Source organism: Temnothorax curvispinosus, unplaced genomic scaffold, assembly GCF_003070985.1.
Source record: "Temnothorax curvispinosus isolate PA1 unplaced genomic scaffold, ASM307098v1 QBEX01016545.1, whole genome shotgun sequence".
NCBI lineage: Eukaryota > Metazoa > Arthropoda > Insecta > Hymenoptera > Formicidae > Temnothorax > Temnothorax curvispinosus.
In genome coordinates this window covers 472,065-493,111 of record NW_020226325.1, presented here as the reverse complement: position 1 = coordinate 493,111, position 21,047 = coordinate 472,065, and the positions used below count along the sequence as shown (strand labels likewise).

The window sequence follows — 21,047 nt, the reverse complement described above, 5'->3', positions numbered from 1 at the left end:
TTATAACTATGATTATCGCTCAGCTTATAATCGTAAGTAATGTTAGTGAAGTATTTACTTAAATGATTTTTCAACACAAGGACATTATGTACTTCTGATTTCGCGAAACGATATAGGTGTATATTACATTATATATTAAAAAGACGCGTTAGAATAGTATCTTAATAAAAAATTAAGAACATACATTACATATCAAAAAGCAATATGTTTATAGAACACGAAGTTCTCCATTGATATTTTTTTTTAACCCGTCGATTTCGGACGCCAAACCGCGATATTAAAACCACCGGATGTCGCAAGAGTGTCACTCAGATAGTCCATCTGCGACATAAAACACACGAACAATTACATATAATATTTAACATAGTGCCTGATATTGCAAAATAAGACTTGTTAGAATTAAGGATTTTACCAACATTCAGAAGACAGTGATAAAACTTGATTTTAAGATGTAAATGTAAGTAAAAATTTAATTTTTAACACGCGTTCGATTTGTATTTTGGAACTTTCTAACTGTATCAGTCATTTTATACGTAAACGTTTAACGATTTTTTTTCTTCATCAAAGCTAATGATATGATATTTGCGGCAAATCTTACGCGTGTGATAATCACGCTGTTAATCCTATTGAACTTTGGGCGTAAAGTAGTGATGAGCTTTGGCGGATCCGTAGAGCTCGAAATTTCGACGGTGCCGTCCTTGAAACTCATTATCAGGGATCCATGCGACAGATGCAACCCCGATATATTTTCGAAAGAGCCTCGCGTTCGACTATGCTCGGAGGAATAAGATTTCACTAGCTCGAAATCGTTCTTTGGATTTAGCATGTGCAACTTCGCGGCGTCTGCGACTTCTTTCTCGCACTGTGCGAATCTCGGAATCTGAGTATTTTCATTCGACCTGCTCGAGACTGATCCGATGATTCAAGGCGTCTGAAGGTATAAACACGGAAGAACCGCCGTGCATCCGGTGTATATTATGCACCCACGTGCATCGCAGCACATGAGCGACGCCTATTCAGAGTGTCGCGAAAAGAATGTACGTACGTGTCTCGATCGATCTGTATTCCGACTTTCACGTTGAAAAAAATAATTAAATTTGTACGTTTATTTAATAAACTTAGTTAACGGTGTCTGTTGAGTTGCGACGTAAAAAATTTCGTTCTCGACAAGGGGAACGTAATGCGGTGTTTGTCACGTGACATCCTAAAGAGTTAGAATTGTATTCCGCGTTCACAGAATCAGTGATGATTCTCGGCAGACGAAAAAGAAATGAGGAAAGTTATCTATTATTCAAATAAACGACTTATGTTTTGTTTACAAATGTTATAAACAAGCGTTCAAAGGTCTATCCAGACAAACTTGCATAGGTGCTTAACCATATGCATAAAGAAACGGATTGGTCTATTTCCTTGCACATGCATATGGATCAATCAATTCTCTTATGCTTATGTTTATGCGCTATGCAAGTTTGTCTGGATTGACCTTTATACAAGTCAATCTGTAAACATCTGTAAACATCGTCGCTTCTTGATGAGACTGCAGACGCAGTTTCATGCGGATGAAATGAATAATATTAATATATAACACACTTTGTTATAAAAATGTACAAAACGCAAACTTTGATTCGATATACAATGTAAAATAATGTAATGTATAATATATTTCTCTCTTGTTCTTCTCAACAACATAAAAGGTTCCATCATGAATATATTACACTGTAAAAAATTTAATGTCCCAGAAAGTCCACTCTAAATTTTGTGTTAAAATAACACAATGCATGAGTTATTTTAACACAAAATTTAGAGTGGACTTTCTGGGACATTAAATTTTTTACTGTGTATAATTAGCTTATATTTATAGTTATCATTATCGCTCAGCTTATAATTGTAAGCTATGTTAGTAAAAAGCTGCTACTAAAATGAAATTTCAACAAAACAACACGTATTTCCAATTTCACAAAACGGCATTTATTATACACTGCATATTAGAGAGACGCGTTATAACAGTTGATGTTTCGTTTTACAGGTCGTTTTCGGACGCCAAACCACGATTTTATTACAGCCGGATACCGCGAGAGTGTCATTCAGGTAGTCCATCTGAAACATAAAGCACACGAACAATTACATATAATATTTAACATAGTGCCAGATATTGTAAAATAAGACTTGTTACAATTAAAGACTTCACCAACATTCGGGAGACAAAGATAAAACTTGATTTCAAATTGTAAATGTAAATAGAAATTTAATTTTTGAACTATATTTCTCGCTTTACACTTACACTTAGACACTTAATTTTTTGGGTGGAGTTCCGAAAACGGTCCTCCTCCGATTTCGATGAAACTTTGTGAAAAGCTTCGTCTTGGGTTAAAATGAAAGCCCTTAAAAGGAATTTTGGCGACTCCGATAATAAAGCCATTTTTTAAGATAAAATGATAAAAAATATAGGGCTGTTCTTCCGAAAATGTCCGCGCTCCGATTTAGGTAAAACTTTGTGAATAGGTTCCCTTTAGATAAAAAACACATGGTAAATGTCTAGATTAAGGGCGACCTCACCGATTTCAATGACCTACATAGGTTAGTTGACGCGCTTTACGCACTTGATACTGTTCAACGCGAGCCATTGATCTACGCGGGTTAGTTTTACGCACTCGATACTGTTCAACGCGAACCACTGACCCACGTGGGTTAGCTTTACGCACTCGATACTGTTCAACGCGAACCACTGACCCACGTGGGTAAGATGCTGCGCTTTACACACTCGGTACTGATCAACGCGAGCCACTGATCCACGCGGGTTAGCTTTACGCATTCGATACTGTTCAAGGCGAACCACTGACCCACGTAGGTTAGTTGACGCGCTTTACCTATTTTTTTACTGTCTACAGCGCTCCACTGACCCACATAAGTAAGGTGCTGCGCTGTACCTACTTTTTTACTGTCTACAGCGCCCCAATGACCCACATGGGTTAGTTGACGCGCTTTACCCACTTTTTTACTGTCTAAAGCACCCCACTGATCCACGTGGGTTAGCTCATAGAATTATGAAAGTCTTCTTATATTTTTTATCATTTTATCTTAAAAAAGTACTTTATCATAGGAGTCGCCAAAATTCCTTTTAAGGGCTTTCATTTTAACCCAAGACGAAGCTTTTCACAAAGTTTTATCGAAATCGGAGGGGAGCCGTTTTCGGAACTTTATCCAATTTTTTCTTTAAAGTCTATGATACAATAATTTCGGCAAATCTTACGCGTATGATACTCACGCTGAAGATCCCGAACTTGGTATGTAAAGTAGCGATGGGCTTTGGCGGATCCGTAGGGCTCCAAATTCTGACAGTACGGTCCATGGAACTCGTTATCAGGCATCCGTGCGTCAGACGTACCCCCGTTATATCTTCCGTATGCTTGGTGGAATAAGATTCTACTACCTCGAAATTGTTTGGATTTACCAAGTGTAACTTCGCCCTGCTGTCGCCAATGAAAACCCAATCTCGTCGCATACTCACGGACATGGGGACTCCTTCACCTGGGAACTATAAAAGGTAGGCCTTCGACATCGTAATCGCGTTTCGTTTCTCGATGTTAAAAATATGGGATGACATTTACCGTGATAGACTTCATGGTCCGTCCGGCTCTCTGATCCCAAACGGACATCGTGTTGTCCTTGCTGACGGACAAGATGTGTTCCGCGTTCATGGCCAGCTTAGTCACGATTACGGAGTGTGGCCGATACGTCGCGATCGATCGATCTCCCGATCTTGAATCGAACACGTGTACTGTCCCGTAGAATGAGCCGGTCGCAAAGAGATTCGTCTCCCGGCACGATGACATACACCATAACGACGAATCTAATCTGTCCTCCCTATGTCTGTAAAAATAAATTTGCACTTTTTGAATTTTATATTTTTATCTATTGTTCTAAATTTATGTGGCGAAAGCCTCATATATACGCATTCGGTAAATAACGTGGTGTGAATAAAGTTTTGCTTTTTTAATTTCCTTAAATATTTAAAATATTGTCTAACTGTGGAACAAATTAGCACAATTGCGGTCCAATATATACAGTCAAAAAGAACTCAAAATTCAACTAGTGCGGCGCTCTCTTCATAAAGGTCACACGCTCCTAGAATATTTAAAAATAATATGAGTAAAATAATAAAATATGCAATAAAGTCAGTTTGACGAATAAACTTTGGAATCGCGTTCTCGAATTATCTGTTTCGACAAGCGAGACATGGAACGAATTATTTGCATTTGAATAATTTGGTGGGAAACGATTATTTCTCCCAAAACAGGAAACATCTTCCTCGCTCAATCTTCTTATCGCGAAACGGCCGAAAGGAAACAGTTCTACTATTACGTACAAATTGTAAGTACTCTTCCAGAGAAGACCGGTGTTCGTGAGTTCCCACGACTTGACGGTTTCATCAAAACTGCAACTGTAGATCGTGTTGTTTATCGCCGTCAGATCGCGAATCGCACTGTTGTGCGCGAATATTGATTGACTGCTATACTTCTTGCCTTTGCAAGAGGGTATTTCCTCGTGAGAAAGAAGTTTATAATAAACTAAGTTGTCATCACTTGCACCGACTATATAAGTAATTTCATTCTAAAAACAAGAATCATCATCATTATCATTTTCCACAAGGAGAAATGTCTACTTAACACAATATGCTACTTACTACGTTCCTCAGTAATATAACATCTACCAAGATCGTAGTGCCAAATTCTAATTTCTCCATAGAATCCTGCTGTTCCCACAGTGCTGTTTCTTTCTCGATCTCAATGCATGACAACTTCCAAAACTGTTTGTCGATCCTCGCTGTAATGACTAACTTTTTATACTAAAGAAATACGACGAAAGCTTATTCGTACTATAATATTGAGTACAAAAAATTCATTTACATACAACTTGAATTAAGTACAAATAAACTACAAGCACATTGTCGATCGAAAGATCTATTCAAGTTCTTATTTTATATGTATCAGGTTACTACAATAAACGGAGCTGCTCAGGCTTGTTTTATGCGACTTTTTGTAAATAAGAAATATATAATATTTTGCAAAACACGCTTATTTTTTTAAGACGAACAGAAATGAACATGCTACAAAATAAAATCACGTGGGTAAGCAGCTAATGTACAACCTGCATGCGCGAGTTCGAACATCGCTGGCGTAAAATGTAATAGAGAATGTTTTGTATAAACAATTGTTAATAATAACAAATAGGATTGGTCGTGCAAGGCGTAAGGTGCTATTAATTTGAGCTAACCGGGACGCAAAAGCGTGTAGCTAACATCCGGCCATATATGGTTAATTCGCGCTTTCCACAGTGAGTCATCCATTAAAATCAGGTAGAATTTACTGCACACTCGGCTCAAACTGTGTACTAGTGTCACCCCATCTAGAAAGGAACAAATATGAAGGAATATCTGAAATGCAGCAGAATAAAGAAATTAAACACACAACCAAAAAAATACTTCAGAAGAGATGGAGACAGAACGAAAAAGAGAGTCGACCGTCACTAGTTCCATACACTTTACTTCATGCGACAAGCGACTACTGCACACTTACTACAGAACTTTTTGGAATGGATTTCGATCGGAATTGTATAGTTATTTTCTAAATAATTTTTATTATGATTTCTAGAAAAAAAACGGAATAATTCTGATCGCAATCTATTCTTAAAAATTCAATAATGTGTGCTCTAACGGACGAAATGATAGCGACCCTTTAAAAAAGGAATTTCATGCACGTGTATGTTAAGCCTTGTGTCCACGATGCTAGAAATCGCTCCGAGATCTCGGACGGAAAAAGAATTAACCAATCGCATTGGTCAATTGCCGAATTATTTAAATATGATTGATCAATTTTTTCTCGGTCCGAGATCTTGAAGCGATTTCTAGCATCGTGGACACAAAGCTTTAAACACGTGTGTCAACGTTTTTTTATTTTTTCTCATACAAACCTCCACCGGGAGATCGTACAGTGATGGTTGTATTTTTTCCTTGTCGACGTAGACGCGTCTTGCATTCTCATTATCCATTGTTTTTCGTGACGTGCGAATTTGAGTATTTTCACTTGATCTGCTCGAACATGACGCGATGGTTCAGTAAAGGCGACTGAAGCGGCAAACACGTGTACCATATATTGTACCCACGTATCCGACGTGACCCGACGCCACCTATATATATATACAGGTATCGCGAAAAATACGTACCTGTCGCGATCAATCCGCATTTGACTCTTTCATGTAGAGAAAAATGATTAAATTTGCTTGTTTATTTAATAAATTTAATTAACGAAGTCCGTTGAGCTGCGACAATAAAGGATTCCGACAATAAGAACGTAATGCTATACGTCATGCGACATTCTGGAGAGTTCGAATTCTATCCCGCGTCCACGGGATCTGCGATGATTCGGGAGAGGTGTGAATCTCGGCGAACGGAAAAGAGATAAGAAAAGTTGTCTGTTAATCGAATAAACGACTTGTATTTCGTTTATAAATGTTATAAACAAACGTTTGGTATTCGAAGAGTCTTTAAACGTCTCGCCGCTTCTCGCGTTTCCACGCGCACAGTTTCACACACACATGCGTATGAAATAAATTATATTAATATATAACTTCTTGTCAGAAAAATTGCAAAACAATAAATAATAATACGATATACGATATATGATGATGTAATATATAAAATATATTTAAATGCTTATAGAACTTAACTGTACTATAAAAATATATATATGTCTTTCTCTGGTTCTTCTCAACAAAACATAAGATCCTATCATGAACACGTTATAATTATAAGCTCAGCTTATAATTGTATATTTATCATTATCGCTTAGCTTATAATTGTAAGTGACGTTAGTAAAGTTTTTACTAAGACAAAATTTCAACAAAACGATACGTACTTCTAATTTCGCGGAAGAGTATATATTATATTGTATATTAGAGAGACGCGTTAGAACAGTATCTTAGTAAAAACTAAGAACATATATTACATATCAAAGCAATTTAGCTGTAGAATAGCTATAGAACACATACAGAAATTCTCCGTTCATTGATGTTTCGTTGAACACGTCGATTTCGGGCGCCACACCGCGATATCGATACCGGATATCGCGAGGATGCCATTCAGATAGTCCATCTGCACATAAAAGATACAATTACATATAATATCTAACAAAGTTCACGATATTGCAAGATAAGACTTGTAAAAATGTCGTCAGTCTTAACAAGGATATCATTAACATTCGGACAACAAAGATAAAACTTGATTTCAAAATTTAAGTATAAGATAAGTCGGGCAAAGGTGCCAGTAGGTCGAAGATGCCACGTTAATATTTCGTTCATTATTCGACAGATGGTAATGTTTTCTAGTTCTCTTTTTAACGTGAGATTGTTCATACAACGAGTAGCACATGCAAGCTTTTCCATTTTTATCGTGTTAATTCCGAAGAATCTGGCAAGACCTGTTCAAACCAAATGATGACTATTACTCTTCAATTATTGTGCATGAGTGTTGCATGTTTCTCACAATATCTGCAACTTCGTCCACCCTAGCATCTTATATAAAGGTAAGTTGCTAGTTTTAAAGAAATAAAAATATGGATTAAAACAAAATAAGAATAAGATCAAATTAGAACATTTTAACTTTTAAGATGACTATTTTTGGGACTGTTATGCGAAATCTTAAGTATTATCTTGCAAGAATTCCGAAGCGGTTGTGATTATTGCTTTGTTCATATTTTTATAATGTTTCTTACCTATGGCACCTTCCCTCGATTTACTTTCAGTAAAAATTTAGTTTTCAAATTGTATTTCAAGTTTTACAAGTAGACATTAAACGAAATTTTTCTTCAAAATTAATGTACGATATTTTCAGCAAATCTTATGTGTGCGTGATACTCACACTGGCGATCTCTCCGAACCCTGAAAGTAAAGTAGCGATGGGCTTTGGCGGATCCGTAGGGCTCGAAATTCTGACAGTGCCGTCCGTGGAACTCGTTATTAGGCATCCATGCGTCAGATGCACCCCCGTTATCCCTTTCGTATGCTCGGTAGAATAAGATTTCACGAGCTCGAAATCGTTTTTTGGATTTAGCACGTGCAACTTTGCGTTGCTGTCCCCGACGCAAACCCAATCTTGTTGCATACTCATGCACATGGGAAACGCTTCGCCTGAAATCTAAGAAAAACTTGGTAAGGGAAATGTCATAACCGCGCGTCCCTTTTGTCGTTGTCAAAAATACGAAAAGACAATTACTGTGATGGATTTCATGGTCCGTCCGGCTCTCTGATCCCAAACGGACACCGTCTTGTCCTCGCTGGCGGACAAGATGTACTCTGCATTCATGGCCAGCTTAATAACAGCTCCGGTGTGCGGCCGGTACTGCCTGATCGGCTTATGTCCCGATCTCGAATCGAACACGAATATGGTCCTGCTGTACGAGCCGGTCGCAAAGAGGGCCCGCTCTGGACACGACGACACGCACAGCAGCGCACCCGGCACGCTCCTGGAATGTTTGACGTTGATGGAAAATGATACGCGCGAAATGGTAATATGCGATAAATACGGTTTAACGAGCGAATTTTAGAATCGCGTTTTCGAATCATCTGTCTCGACAAGCGCGACATGGAACGTGGTATCTGCATTCAATACAATTTGGAGAGAAATAATTATTTCTCCCGCAAACAGGAATTATCTTCCTCGCTCGGTCTTCTTATCGCGAAGCAACAGTTTTGCTATTGCATACATCTCATAAGTTCTCTGCTGGACGAGACCGGTGTTGATGAGCATCCACGACTTGACGCTCTGATCCCAGCTGCAGCTGTAGATCGTGTTGTCTATCGCCGTCAGATCCCAGATCCATCCGTTATGCGCGGAATCGATGCAGACAGAGTTCCCGATTTCGTGAGAGGGTAGCTTCTCGCGAGAGGGTAGTTTCCAATAAACCAGGGTGCGATCTCTCGCACCAGCTATGCAGGTGGTTCCATCCTGAAAACGAGAATCATTATCATCAATTATCCCTTTCCCGCAAGGAAAGATGTCAAAGACACTTGCATAATATACTACCTACGTGCATCAGTAACAGAGCATCTATCGTGGTGTACTGTGCGTTCGCGATTATCAATTTCTCCATAGAATCCTGCTGTTTCCACAGCGCTGTTTGTTTCTCGATCGCAACGCATGATAACTTCCAAAACAGTTTGTCGGTCCTCGCTGTTAACACGTTCTTACATCAGATAAATATCATGAAAGCTTATTCGTACTGTAATATTTGAGTATTAAAAAATGCATATACGTACAATTTGAATTAAGTATAAATAAACTGCAAGCATTCTCAATCGAAAGATCTGTTCGAGTTTTTACTTTATGCATATCAGGTTATTGCAATAAACGGAGCTGCTTAAGCTTACTATTAGATGCGACTTTTTGTAAATAAAAAATATATAATATTTTATAGAACACGCACTTATTTTTTCAAGACAAACAGAAATGAGATACTACGAAATAACATCTAACACGATGTAAGCAATCGATGTACAACCTGCATGTGCATGCGCAAGTTCGAACAGCGCTGGCGTAGAATGACAGACAGTGATTTACTTATTTACAAAAATGATTGGTCGTGCAAGGCGTATGGTGCTTTCAATCAATTTGAGCTAACCGGGACGCAAAAGCGGGTAGCTAGCATCCGGCCATATATGGTTAATTCGCGCTTTCCACAGTGAGTCATCCTTTAAAATCAGGTAGAACTGTTTGCACACTAGGCTCAAACCGTGTACTAGCGTCGATGCCTCTAGGAAGGAGCATATATGCAGGAATATCTGAAATGCAGCAGAATAAAAAAAATTAAACGCACAACCAAACAAGCGCTCCGAAAGAGATAGAGACAGAACGAAAGAGAGAGTTGACCGTCGCAGGTCCAACACACTGTACTTGATCGACAAGCGACTACTGACGGATGAAATGGCAGCGATTTTTAAAAAACAAATTTTGCGCGCGTTTACGTGAAATACGAGAGAATCGATGTTCCTTTTTTTTCCTGTACAAACCTCCACCGGGAGATGCAACAGTGACAATTGTGCGTCTTCCTCGCCGTCGTGGGCGCAGCTTGCATTCTCGTCATCCATTTTTTCTCGCGCCGTGCGAATCTGAGTATTTTCATTCGATCTGCTCGAAACTGACGTGGAAGTTTAACAAAGGCGAGGGTGGTGTAAACGCGAATGTTTATCAATGCTTGATCTGTCGTGTTATCAAACGGCGATATCACGTCGAGCTCTTTATACAGCTAATATATCACCATATATCACTGTACATCGCACATAAGCGACGCCACCTATACAGGGTGTCGCGAAAGAAGTGTATGTATCTCGATCGAGATCTGCATTCGACTTTCTTATGTCGAGAGAATTCAAATTGTAACGCTCCGCGTAAATTACGTTTATATAGGATGATAAATTTGCCAAGACTTTAGAAATTTAAAATTTATTATAGGTAATAAACAATTTGAATAAATTTTCGCAACGATACATTGTCTTACTACAATTATGTTAAAATAAACTGGGTTTGTGTTATTTATGTACAATTATTTAAGTAGCGTTGCTACATGAGTTTGTAATATAAAAATTGTGAATGCATTCTCACTATTAAAATATATTATATTTTGCTAAATATATATTAAATACATATACAGATACACACATTTAGAAATTGTAAATGCATTGCACAAATTTTTTATATGTATATAGCATTTCAACTTCTCTAGATTTAATACAATTTCTGGAATACTTTATTGAAATTAATATAGGAAGCACACTATACTCGGGCTACTTGGATAAGTTATATTTTTGCCACAGACTGCTGGAACAATACATTTTTAGTCTGCTGAAATTAATAATGTAATTAAGACACACGTTCTTAATTATTTATCTCTATTTTTATAAGGACATTTATGCTCCTTATTGTCCGCTTATTTTTATTATTGCCCTTATTTAATTCGTATATCGAAATAGCTCGCGCTATTATTATTATACAAAGGCCCGAGTTTTAGTAATTGTCCTCAGGCGGAACAGGAGTTGTACGCCTTGAAACAATCGGTGAAGTTAATTAAAACGAATGAAATAATCGCACCTATCGCTGAGCCCGTTTGCATAACTACACCTACGTTGAAGAGCGCCTTCGAAGACGATATGTGCTTCAGGAGAGACACTATCACGAGTTTCAGATACGATATGACACCCATCAGAACGATCCAGGATAGAACGATCAATCCTACCCCGACCGTTGATTTTTGCAACGGCGGAGTAGGAGACGATAGGGCCACGCAAGTAACGTAACATCCGGCAATTAAGCATACCAAAGACAGGCAATTAATAATCTTTACGTCCGACACCATGACCCAGACTGTCAAGAAGCATGCTAGCGGGTTCACAAATTGGGCGCAAACAATGGACAACTGATAGGCGAGATGCCCATACGGTAGACACGAATACGATTGGATGCTTGGCAAAAATCCATTGCTGAAGAAGCAACAGACTCCAATCAGGATATATAAATAAATTTTCCTAGATAAGGACAAACTGTTCACCTTGACAAACGGGGAACTGTTTGCCATCTCGTTTTCATTCTTCGCTGACGTGCTGTCAACGTTATCAATGCGATAAACGTTGACGGTAAAGTCAGACTCATCGCGTCGCTTACAGTCTACTTTAGTTTGCCTGAGAAAATTAGGATTGCGCAAACTTTTGTTGATCTGTACGAACGGGGAATATCGTAGAACGATAAATGCAACGAGCGATAATACGAGCACGAGAGTCAGAAACGAGAAATAATATTGCCCGGGGAACTTCAAGTCGGGCGCATTAAGGGAAGTCGTTTTCGTTGTATTTGTAAGAGGGATATTGCACGCCGCGTGTTCACTGACGCCTTGTATCAGCGCCACTACGCTCGGCAGTACGCCACTCAAGCCTTCCCCGACGAAATACGAAACGATATAAACGTCATCGAAGTCGCGAAGGTAAGGCATGAACAGTACCGAGCTGAAGCAACCGACCAGCGCGTTGAAGAACACCGAGACCAGCAGGATCAGGCTGTGTCTCTCGCCACCGATGGCGATCGTTCTGTCGTAAAAGAATATCAGCAGCCCCATGGCGAAAACCTGCGAGCATAGTAAGCACAGTATGCACGACGACTCGTTCGGCTGGCATTTGCTCTTGTGTAGGAGGGCGTATATCGCGGGACCAACGTTCGCGGATTGGGCCACTATTACTATGTACGCGGGCAAGTTCCAGCCTTCCGGGGCAACGCCGACGAGCAGCGGCAGCTCGATAAATATTCCATTGACGCCGATCCAGGTGGACACGCCGAACGAGACCACGAGAAGATGAACGATCACGCGGTCACATTTAACATGTCCAAAATAACAGTTAATTTGCCAATCGTCTCTCATTGTATCGTCGGTTCCTTTATCTATATCCCTGTGTAAACAATTGACGTTTGATTTCATCGGACTTCGCTCGATAATTAACAGATAATTGCTATCGACACTTTGAATCAATCGATCACTCACACGAATACTGATATCTGACAGTTTAAGTATTCTTAAAATATCACAGATATACACATGCAATATATACGTTACTTCTCCAAACTGAATGATAATTGAAAATAAGTACGGAACTCTGTGTTGCACAAGCTTATCAAAAGAGTCATGGAGATACAATTAAAGTTAGAAAGCAAAAAAACTGCCCCCCTTTTCAGCGCTGATTCTTAATCTGCTCAATAAAATTTATCAGATAGAGCATTTAACAATCGCAAGAGAAGACACGCGCAAGATTGACTCAAGCACTATCTGATATACAATCTGTCGCAGATCGAATAATGAAAATTGAGCTGTAAAATATTAAGTACCTAACACAGATAATTATAAATATTATATTAGTTTGTGAGAGAAAAAGTGCACGTCACATTTTGATAACGCAGTGTGTGAAATCAGTTCCCTGTTTAATATAAGGAGGTCAACGGCCAAAATACGAGCAAGATAAGATTATTGGTTTATAAAGTCTAGTTTATTTAAAATAGTATATTAAAGACAATTAAGCAATTAATTCTTGATTTTGTTATTCTTTTTTTATATTACAATAAATTATTGTTGCCGAAGAAAACTAAATACAGTTCAAAACGTAAATAAACTAGATTTTATTTTAAACCAATATCTTTATTTTGCTCGTATTTTGGTCGTTGATCTCTTCACATAGCTTAGCTTGTAGCGAGCGTCGATTTCTCCATTAACATTAAAACAATTTTACTATTGCCTATTCTAGGTAACAAAATGAGGAACCTATTATGAATAAATTGTTTGAAATGTAAAGATAAGAGGAAACGTCATCGTTTCATACGTACATCCATATCTTAGACAAGTATTGGTCTCAAATAGTAAATCCTAAGCGATCGCCAAGTGTCTTTATATATTGTTAAAAATAGGAATCATAATTTATATACCTTTATCTTCCAATAATTGCAAAAAACTATCGTTAAATCATTAATAGCATTAAAAAAAGGAATCATAGTTATACACTTTATCTTCCAATAACTGCAAAAAATTTGATAACTATAATAGTTGAGTATACTATATAAAGTTGCTAATACCTTTCCTGATAAAAAAAATAATCTTTTTAATATTATCAACGCAAATAATTGATAAGACTAAGTATGGGCTAAGTTAATTTTCTCTAAGATACTCGCACGGAGAATAAGACTCAAACACTTTCGCATAATTGACCAAACTGAACGTGGTAATTGCGCCTATTAACGATCCGATTTGCGTCGCGACGCCAGTGTAGTAAAGACCCCGTCCAGGATCGGGTCGATACAACGTCGTAATGCCCATTTTTACGAATCCAATTAAACCGCATAGCGTTATCCATGCAACAACTACAATCAGTTCACCCACCCATGAATGTTGCAAGGGAGGATGAGGCGATTTCGCGGCCAGATATAAAACAAAGCCGGAAAGTGCTAAAATAGCCGCTGTGAGGATGTTCAGGAGTTTCACCTCTGGTGTATTTACGAAGAAACCTAAAGACATGGCCAATGGACCAGCTATGGAAGCTAGCGTGACTGTCAAATGATAAGCTACATTGCCATATGGTAGACAGGAGTACGATTGAATGCTCGGTAGAGTACCGTTACCGAGGAAACAGACTACAGCCATCATGACTAATAAATAATAGTACGTATGTTTCGGCATTTTCCAGCCGGAATTAGTTTTGTAGCTCGGCGGTGCTGTTGTGTCGGTCGGCAACATTTCCATGCTGCTCGGAAGCTTGACTCTCTCACCGAGTGCTATAGGCAACGCGTTTAAGCCTAAGAACGAGAGAAAACTCAGGCACAATAGAGTTCCGATGAAGATAAAAAATATTTGGGAGGAGAATCTCGGATCTGATTCTGCAGGCACGAATTCCAGATGGCTCGATCCTGGCTTGGTAACGTTGACGCATCCCGGATTATTACCAACGCCTTGGATCAGCGCAACTGCGCTCGGTACGAATCCGCTCAGTCCCTCTCCCACGAGATACGACACTAGATAAATCTCACGATAGTTTCTCATGTACGGCATGAAAAGGACGGAACTTGTGCATCCAACGAGGGCGGTCACGAACATCAGCGACAGGAGAGCGGTCGAGTGCTCTTTGCCGAACACGACCGAAGTATGACTGTACAGAAAACTCAGTGCGACACAGGCGAACGCTCCCGCGGCCAGTAAGGAATAAATGATGTACTTGTCATATGCCCAAACGGTGTACCTGAAATAGAAACACTCGTGTTAGACTTGTGTTACGCAATCGTCCTAAAAGACATGTTATGAAACATAGACCTACTTTATGTACAGGGTGTACAGTATAGGACCTAAATTGGCAAATTGCACCAGCATCACCATGTGCGCGGGCAGGCTCCATCCTTCCGGGGCTATGTGCACTATGAGAGGCAATTGTACGTAAATGCCGTTTACCCCGATCCAAGCACCCAGACCGAACATCAAAGCGAGGAGATCGACAAGTAATCTCCGGTTGCTCAAGCGCTGACTCAACATTTTGCTCATTTGCCTCAGAATGTGTTTGTACTTTCAAATTATTTCCCACACGCGACGAACGCTTCTGGTCGTCGATCACTCGTTAGTCTCTCGCTGGCTCGCTGCGATAATCACCCCGTTTTGTAGAGGGTGCAATAATATTGGACTGATAATTATTTATCGCATTATTATGATAACGAGAGTGCAGCAAAAATCTATCGGGATAAAGATAATTAAAGATAAAAATGAAGGTTGAAGTGCGATTACTAATAAATAATTAAAATGTCATTCTATTGCATTTTGAAAATCGACTGCTATAATTTGTATATGAAATATATTATTATATGCATGCACATCTTACTGTAAAGTATATCTACGTATCCAGATGTTGGATAAGATGAAGGCTTTCTTGCAACTGCTCGATCGCGGCAAGAAATTTCTTGCATCAATTATTTATTAATTTTACTTTTATATTGTTAACGGTCCTCTTTCACTTTTTATATTATCAATTATTTATTAATTCCTCAGAATTCGCTGGAGAGGTCTCGACTTTGCTATTATCTTATATTATAATATAACAATTTGGTCCTTCACCAATTTTTTAAAGATGTTCCGTTCGTTTTTTACACGGAATTCCAAATTCGTAAGAGCGAGGAAAATGTTTCCTGCACGTCGACCCCGACTGAATAATCACAAGCGTGCGACCGACACGCAACTACTCTCGGTTGGCAGGCGAGTGCTCCAAAAATCCGGAGTAGGCCGTAGGGTTATATAATGCACGTGGTTCACTGGCAAATCGATATATCGCACGGGTGTCTCGATAAACGTTAACGCTTTGCGCCTGTTAATTTTTGTGCACTAATGGCACTTGTCGGTCGTAAGAATTTCACGTGAGAAATATTCGTTCGCGAATATTTCGCGCGATTAGCGCACGTGTCCGGTTAAATGATACAAATCGTAAAATATCGAGCAATCTCGAACGACCGGTCGCGAGTATCGAGTAACGAGTCTAGAGAACTGGAGGGAACTATCCCCACCAAAAGCACCTGTTGAGTCAGGTCACCCGGTATGATGGATGGCCTGTGGCTTTTTGTTTTTATAGGAAATGTACTGTCTAGCGAGTTATCTAATCTGAAAAAATATAGTCACCAAACTGACTTTAAAAAATTGTTCGAAAAAAAGAACGAAAAGAAAAACTTTTTAAAAATGGAACAGAATAGAATTCTTTTACATTTTTGCATCTACATTAAATTTTCCGCGAACATTGCAGTGTAGCTTAACTTTTCATTTTTATATTATAGGAAACGTTATAGAATTTCAATGCTATTGATTAATATCGATCAATGATATTCCATATATCGTCGCATGAAAGAGTTATACTTACTCTTCTACTGACAAATGGACCACACGATCCATCGAGATTGATTGATTATCAATAGAGAGGATCGCCTGGACGATAAGGATGTACGAATTGAATGCACGACAGATTGAATATAGCAAGAACTTTATAAAAGACGAGGCAGACTCACAGATGGTTTAAGTACATTAGTATTTGTCTCAAACTCTTGAGAGTTTTTGCGTTTGAGAGTGTGTTTTGCGTTCGCATTTTTGTTTTTTTCTTTTTCTTATATATATATATATTGTTTTAATCATTTTTAGTAGAATTACATGGATGAAAAAAGGTCGCAGAAAACGTGCTGTTGCAGGGTGCTCGAAAGTCGTGTACGGATATATAACATTTTTAAAGGAGTCCCCGTTCGGATGACAGATGGCGGAAAAAGGAAACGCCGAACTATACTTGACATAAGCTTCTTCGTGTTGCGCCATAGTATCGTCGCCTATATATAGATATATTTTTTTATCTGTAGATAATAAATATGCATAAACAATAAGGAGAAACTCTTATCGCGGGAAAAGAAAAATCGCGTTGATTTATTTGCTTTTCGTTAATGTTTCCTCCTTCAATTAGGATAATTAGATAATGTATAAGGTGTCCCAAAATTCGCGTACGCGGAGTACACGATTCTTTGCGTCCAAATGGAAACTTTAAGTTATTATGCATGCGTCAAGAGCGGTGCGTGTTGGACATATATCCTGCTTTACTATTTTTCCAAAAATCTTATAACGATTGTGAGTACGCTACTTTGAATATATTAATTAGAAAGTTTTTTAACCGATATCTTTGAAACAATAGCTAAAAGTAAAATAAGTCGATTAAATAAGTAGATTAAATCTAAATTTATGGATTTAAAAAGGACTGATTGAATGTTTTTAAAGGTCTTCCACCTGTATATACATATTTATCCTGCGAATAAGATTTTCTTGTGCAAGTTGGATTGCTATTCACATTTAATCTAGCTGTTACTTCAGATATATCAATTCGATAATTTTTTGTTATTAAGAGTAAGCTACAAGTATAAATAGCGACATTTATTTATATATCGTGCACCGTCATTATAAAATCTTTAGAGAAATAGTCAAATAGATTCATCACGCGCCCCTCTTCATTCGTTAGCTTCAAACTATTCTCATTTAAAAACAATTGCTCGGACGTAACTTTGTCAAAGGAAAAAGTTATTTCCTCTGGCACGGAAAATCGCACCGTGGATTCTATGCGCGCGAATTTTGTGACACTCTGTACACAGTGAGCTCGATATCAAATGTATGTACATGTAGTATACAAATGTATTGTTACGTACGTGTCTCGTATATATCATATATATGTTGTATATGCATATATATATATATACATGGCTCGTTTAACCATATTCTATTCGCAATCTCGTGCGGTGCACGTTTGCCTTGACCTTGATTAACCGATTTGCCGTTGATTGTTCTTCAGATCCGTCGGATTAAAACTCGAGTACGGTCGATCGTGGCGATCCCCCTCTAAGGATACTTCGAAGCGATTACTATTTTGCAAGTACGAAATCCCGTCGTGAAGGACGACGGCTGTCGATTATAACATGGAAAAGTGTCGCGATCGCGTCGATCGACCTTACAGAGATGCGCATAATCGCGAATCGCGGAGTCACGATAATTGCTGGATCGGCTGCGACACAATGGCGCGGGAAGCGACGATGTACACATCGAAAAATCGTATATACACATATAGGTATAACATGTGTGTATGTGTATGTGTGTGTTCTATCGAACGAATACGGTGTCCGCAAGTAAATGTCTGAGCGTAAATGAAGGTAGAATAAAACGCACGCGAGAAAGAACTCGTGATTGATTTGCGGGATCGAACGATCTGCCGCACGTACAAACTAATAAGCGCGATTGCGCGTGTCACTATCACTAGAGCATTCTTATTATTTTCTGCGCAAATAAATTTGTCCGCTGACGCGTCTCGCTTGCGCTTGCTTTTTAATTTTCGAATCAATTATGAACGGATTAATCGATCGTGACCAATTAGAAACGAGAATTAGGCTTAAATATTTAAATTTTATTTAAGTCGGATCCGACAGCTGTATACATTTTGAATGCTGCAGAAAAATAGATATTTCTTGTTGAATTAATCAGAAATAACAAAACAACTTTTGAAGATGTCTCCGATTAAAAACCATAATTATTTCATCAGTTCATATTTTATTTCTCTAAATTTAAATCTTGAACATTTTTATTGCGAGCTTCTCGTGTTTCTTACTTGTTTAATGGTTTATAATTATACTTAATAAGATCGATTTTGCTTGTCATTCGCTGTGTCAGCGCACCATTCTCGCGAGAATGAAATTAATCGACTGAGTCGTCGAACCATGCCGGCTCGCGCACGAGAAATTTAACATTAACAAGTTCGTAACCGTGTATCTGTGCGCAGTAAATGTACCGAGTATCAAGTATCGTTCGCGATCGTCTACTTGATACGAATCTCCGTCCGTGCTTGACTCAACTTCTCAAGTATCTCACGGGAATTATCGACAAACTTACTGTTACTTAGCAGTGTTGAAGTTGAGAACGTAAAAGCTTTGGATGTACGAATAAATGCTCAAAAATTCCTATATAGAAGCTTCTACATAACGTGAATCCTCTCGCTAAAAAAAAGTTAAAAAATAAAATAAAATAAAATTTTCGGATTATCTGTCGCAGATTTAAAATTGTTTTAAATTACAGTATTATTTCGGTATGTTTTTCTAGAAATTGAAATTTAGCGTGATCGATGTTAATTCGATCTCTTTCTACGACTCGAGACATGCTGTCAGGATACCTTCAAACGTGTCAGAGCGGAAACGCCAGGGATCACGTCGGCGGACAAACATTCGATTCTCATCGTGGTGAGATGAGATTAGGTGCGATTGTCAGAGCTGCTGCGGCTATATATACGTCTGCCACGAACGTGAGTTCGTGTGGAAAGTTTCGAGTGGAAGGGAGCGCTTTCTCCCGCGGTCGGATGTTTATTCCGGCCGTAGGATGCTGAGGGAATCTTCTCGCTGGGAGACGCGAGCAAGACCGATATAATCTCGATGAAATTGACTGCAGTACTAGTACACGGATTGTGCGCGATATGGGCGATATTGTTAAGAGCTACTATTGCGAGTCTGGTCCTTTCGCAATTTTGACACTTTGTTACATTTCCCCTACATTGTTTGCATTGTCGTCGTAACATTCCTGATCAAAGATCTACGCACTTTTAATTGTACAATCTTTTCAGATAGCCGTTATCGATATTAGGATTAACCAAGATATGTAATGTATAAAATATGGTCAATAATTTTTTGTATCATTCTTGTGTTGCGTGTGAAGATTAACTAATAACACGCAAATTGATATGTGAAATAAATGATTAAGTAGTATTGATTAATAAAGAGAGAGAGCGAAACTTTTTCCAAAGCTAAAATCTAATTTAGAAACGTTTCATGTCACTTAATAAGTTTCTTATAATTTGAAATTAATTATTATTAATATTAAATTTTTGGGATTAATCCTCCATTAAAAAACTGTTTTTTTTTTTTAATTAAAAATTTGGCAACTTGGTCAGGAGATTTTTTCAGGTCGAGCAAAAATAACGATTTATATTGAGAATGTGGTTCTTTATGCGACTTTGATTTTAAAAATGACACGAAAATGTGTCGCTGACGGTCCCGGGGTGTTACGAATTCTCCTCCTGATAGATTGACATTCACTATAGATGCTGTATGGGAGAGACGAGTTTCTGTGAGCGATGTATCACCTGAAAACCCAGGTACATATACACATACGTACACACATCATGACGTAGGACAGTTTCGGCTAGTACGTAAGTGTGTACGTACATGTTCACGGGGAACATCCAATGTACGGACCGGTGATACTGTATCGATCAAATGTTACCTGCCGGTGTCGCAGATATATACATATATATCTGCGAGGATGGTACATGGTTCGCATAGCTATGTATTTCGGTAAAGTACAGAGTTCTCGGCGTACATACGAGAAAATACCGTCGCGGTGAGACGAGACGGAAATTATTGCACCGTTCTGACGGCGGGGAGTAAAGTAAGATGAGAATGCCGTTAAGAGAGAGATCGAAATTCTGTAATTACAGCAAACGAAATTTTGTTCGAGAAACGTTTGCGTCGCGGATGCAAAAGGTATAACTTCTTCAGCGTTCCTCATCCGAGAGAATACGTCTAAATGAAAGATCTGAGCTGTGCGCGATTGAATGTATATTTATAAAATTTCAGTGGTATGCTGCACGTGATGCAGCACACGTGCAGCAGGTGCAGATATATCAAGTGACAAAATTGCCGTCTTTTGTAAATTCTTTATAAGAGCATGTTGAGACAGTTTAGGATGATCGCGTACGTAAATACGGAAAAAAAATATCGCCGAGATTTTCAATCTTACTTTATTCTCCTCACTTAATAAATTTTATTTCAGTCGGATTTTCGTGAGATATGACGCTGTCGTAAATCAGAATGAAGTTATATCGGCGTCGGTTGTACGATCAGATTGCGAGATCGAAACGTCTGCAGATATTGATTCTAA

At 38.6% G+C, this 21,047-nt stretch overlaps 4 protein-coding genes across 10 annotated transcripts; all 4 read right to left on the bottom strand.

The window, feature by feature from the left end:
* Nucleotides 1-1,945: 1,945 nt before the first annotated feature.
* LOC112466758 (F-box/WD repeat-containing protein 9-like) lies at nucleotides 1,946-6,663 on the bottom strand. 4 transcript variants are annotated; one of them, XM_025035026.1, is made up of 8 exons: nucleotides 6,223-6,663; nucleotides 5,971-6,124; nucleotides 5,275-5,434; nucleotides 4,685-4,833; nucleotides 4,367-4,611; nucleotides 3,609-3,870; nucleotides 3,266-3,535; nucleotides 1,946-2,097 (listed from the first exon to the last, which is right to left on the bottom strand). In XM_025035026.1, the coding sequence occupies exons 2-8, from the start codon at nucleotides 6,046-6,048 to the stop codon at nucleotides 1,999-2,001; spliced, it is 1,263 nt and encodes a 420-aa protein (XP_024890794.1). In that variant the 5' UTR covers nucleotides 6,049-6,124; nucleotides 6,223-6,663; the 3' UTR covers nucleotides 1,946-1,998. The 4 variants fall into 4 exon arrangements, with proteins under 4 accessions (XP_024890794.1, XP_024890792.1, XP_024890793.1 ...); XM_025035024.1 differs by having other exon boundaries at nucleotides 5,971-6,088; XM_025035025.1 differs by having other exon boundaries at nucleotides 4,685-4,824; nucleotides 5,971-6,088.
* An 18-nt stretch (nucleotides 6,664-6,681) lies between these two features.
* Nucleotides 6,682-10,626, bottom strand: LOC112466757 (F-box/WD repeat-containing protein 9-like). Of its 2 annotated transcripts, XM_025035022.1 has the most exons (7): nucleotides 10,063-10,626; nucleotides 9,675-9,834; nucleotides 9,084-9,226; nucleotides 8,760-9,001; nucleotides 8,270-8,519; nucleotides 7,916-8,191; nucleotides 6,682-7,150 (listed from the first exon to the last, which is right to left on the bottom strand). In XM_025035022.1, the coding sequence occupies exons 1-7, from the start codon at nucleotides 10,138-10,140 to the stop codon at nucleotides 7,061-7,063; spliced, it is 1,239 nt and encodes a 412-aa protein (XP_024890790.1). In that variant the 5' UTR covers nucleotides 10,141-10,626; the 3' UTR covers nucleotides 6,682-7,060. The 2 variants fall into 2 exon arrangements, with proteins under 2 accessions (XP_024890790.1, XP_024890791.1); XM_025035023.1 differs by lacking the exons at nucleotides 9,675-9,834; nucleotides 10,063-10,626 and adding an exon at nucleotides 9,313-9,615.
* Nucleotides 10,627-10,634: 8 nt separating this feature from the next.
* Nucleotides 10,635-12,669, bottom strand: LOC112466754 (solute carrier family 52, riboflavin transporter, member 3-A-like). Of its 2 annotated transcripts, XM_025035019.1 has the most exons (2): nucleotides 12,579-12,669; nucleotides 10,635-12,486 (listed from the first exon to the last, which is right to left on the bottom strand). In XM_025035019.1, exon 2 carries the CDS (start codon nucleotides 12,456-12,458, stop codon nucleotides 11,070-11,072), a length of 1,389 nt encoding a protein of 462 aa, XP_024890787.1. In that variant the 5' UTR covers nucleotides 12,459-12,486; nucleotides 12,579-12,669; the 3' UTR covers nucleotides 10,635-11,069. The 2 variants fall into 2 exon arrangements, with proteins under 2 accessions (XP_024890787.1, XP_024890786.1); XM_025035018.1 differs by lacking the exon at nucleotides 12,579-12,669 and having other exon boundaries at nucleotides 10,635-12,536.
* A 1,052-nt stretch (nucleotides 12,670-13,721) lies between these two features.
* On the bottom strand, nucleotides 13,722-15,941 carry LOC112466756 (solute carrier family 52, riboflavin transporter, member 3-A-like). 2 transcript variants are annotated; one of them, XM_025035020.1, is made up of 3 exons: nucleotides 15,442-15,941; nucleotides 14,890-15,295; nucleotides 13,722-14,814 (listed from the first exon to the last, which is right to left on the bottom strand). In XM_025035020.1, exons 2-3 carry the CDS (start codon nucleotides 15,108-15,110, stop codon nucleotides 13,731-13,733), a joined length of 1,305 nt encoding a protein of 434 aa, XP_024890788.1. In that variant the 5' UTR covers nucleotides 15,111-15,295; nucleotides 15,442-15,941; the 3' UTR covers nucleotides 13,722-13,730. The 2 variants fall into 2 exon arrangements, with proteins under 2 accessions (XP_024890788.1, XP_024890789.1); XM_025035021.1 differs by having other exon boundaries at nucleotides 14,890-15,202.
* Between the last annotated feature and the right edge of the window lie 5,106 nt (nucleotides 15,942-21,047).

What these genes read in the sequence shown, in the direction of transcription:
- LOC112466758 (XM_025035024.1), bottom strand. Translation starts at nt 6,242, where the DNA reads ATGCGGATTGATCGCGACAG. An exon ending in TGTACGATCTCCCGGTGGAG is followed by an intron (nt 5,435 to 5,970) that starts GTTTGTATGAGA and finishes GCTGCATTTCAG; the next exon opens with ATATTCCTTCATATTTGTTC. An exon ending in TTATATTACTGAGGAACGTA is followed by an intron (nt 4,612 to 4,684) that starts GTAAGTAGCATA and finishes TCTTGTTTTTAG; the next exon opens with AATGAAATTACTTATATAGT.
- LOC112466757 (XM_025035022.1), bottom strand. Translation starts at nt 10,140, where the DNA reads ATGGATGACGAGAATGCAAGCTGCGCCCACGACGGCGAGGAAGACGCA. An exon ending in TGTTGCATCTCCCGGTGGAG is followed by an intron (nt 9,835 to 10,062) that starts GTTTGTACAGGA and finishes GCTGCATTTCAG; the next exon opens with ATATTCCTGCATATATGCTC. An exon ending in ATGCTCTGTTACTGATGCAC is followed by an intron (nt 9,002 to 9,083) that starts GTAGGTAGTATA and finishes TCTCGTTTTCAG; the next exon opens with GATGGAACCACCTGCATAGC.
- LOC112466756 (XM_025035020.1), bottom strand. Translation starts at nt 15,110, where the DNA reads ATGAGCAAAATGTTGAGTCAGCGCTTGAGCAACCGGAGATTACTTGTC. An exon ending in CTGTACACCCTGTACATAAA is followed by an intron (nt 14,815 to 14,889) that starts GTAGGTCTATGT and finishes TTTCTATTTCAG; the next exon opens with GTACACCGTTTGGGCATATG.
- LOC112466754 (XM_025035018.1), bottom strand. Translation starts at nt 12,515, where the DNA reads ATGAAATCAAACGTCAATTGTTTACACAGGGATATAGATAAAGGAACC.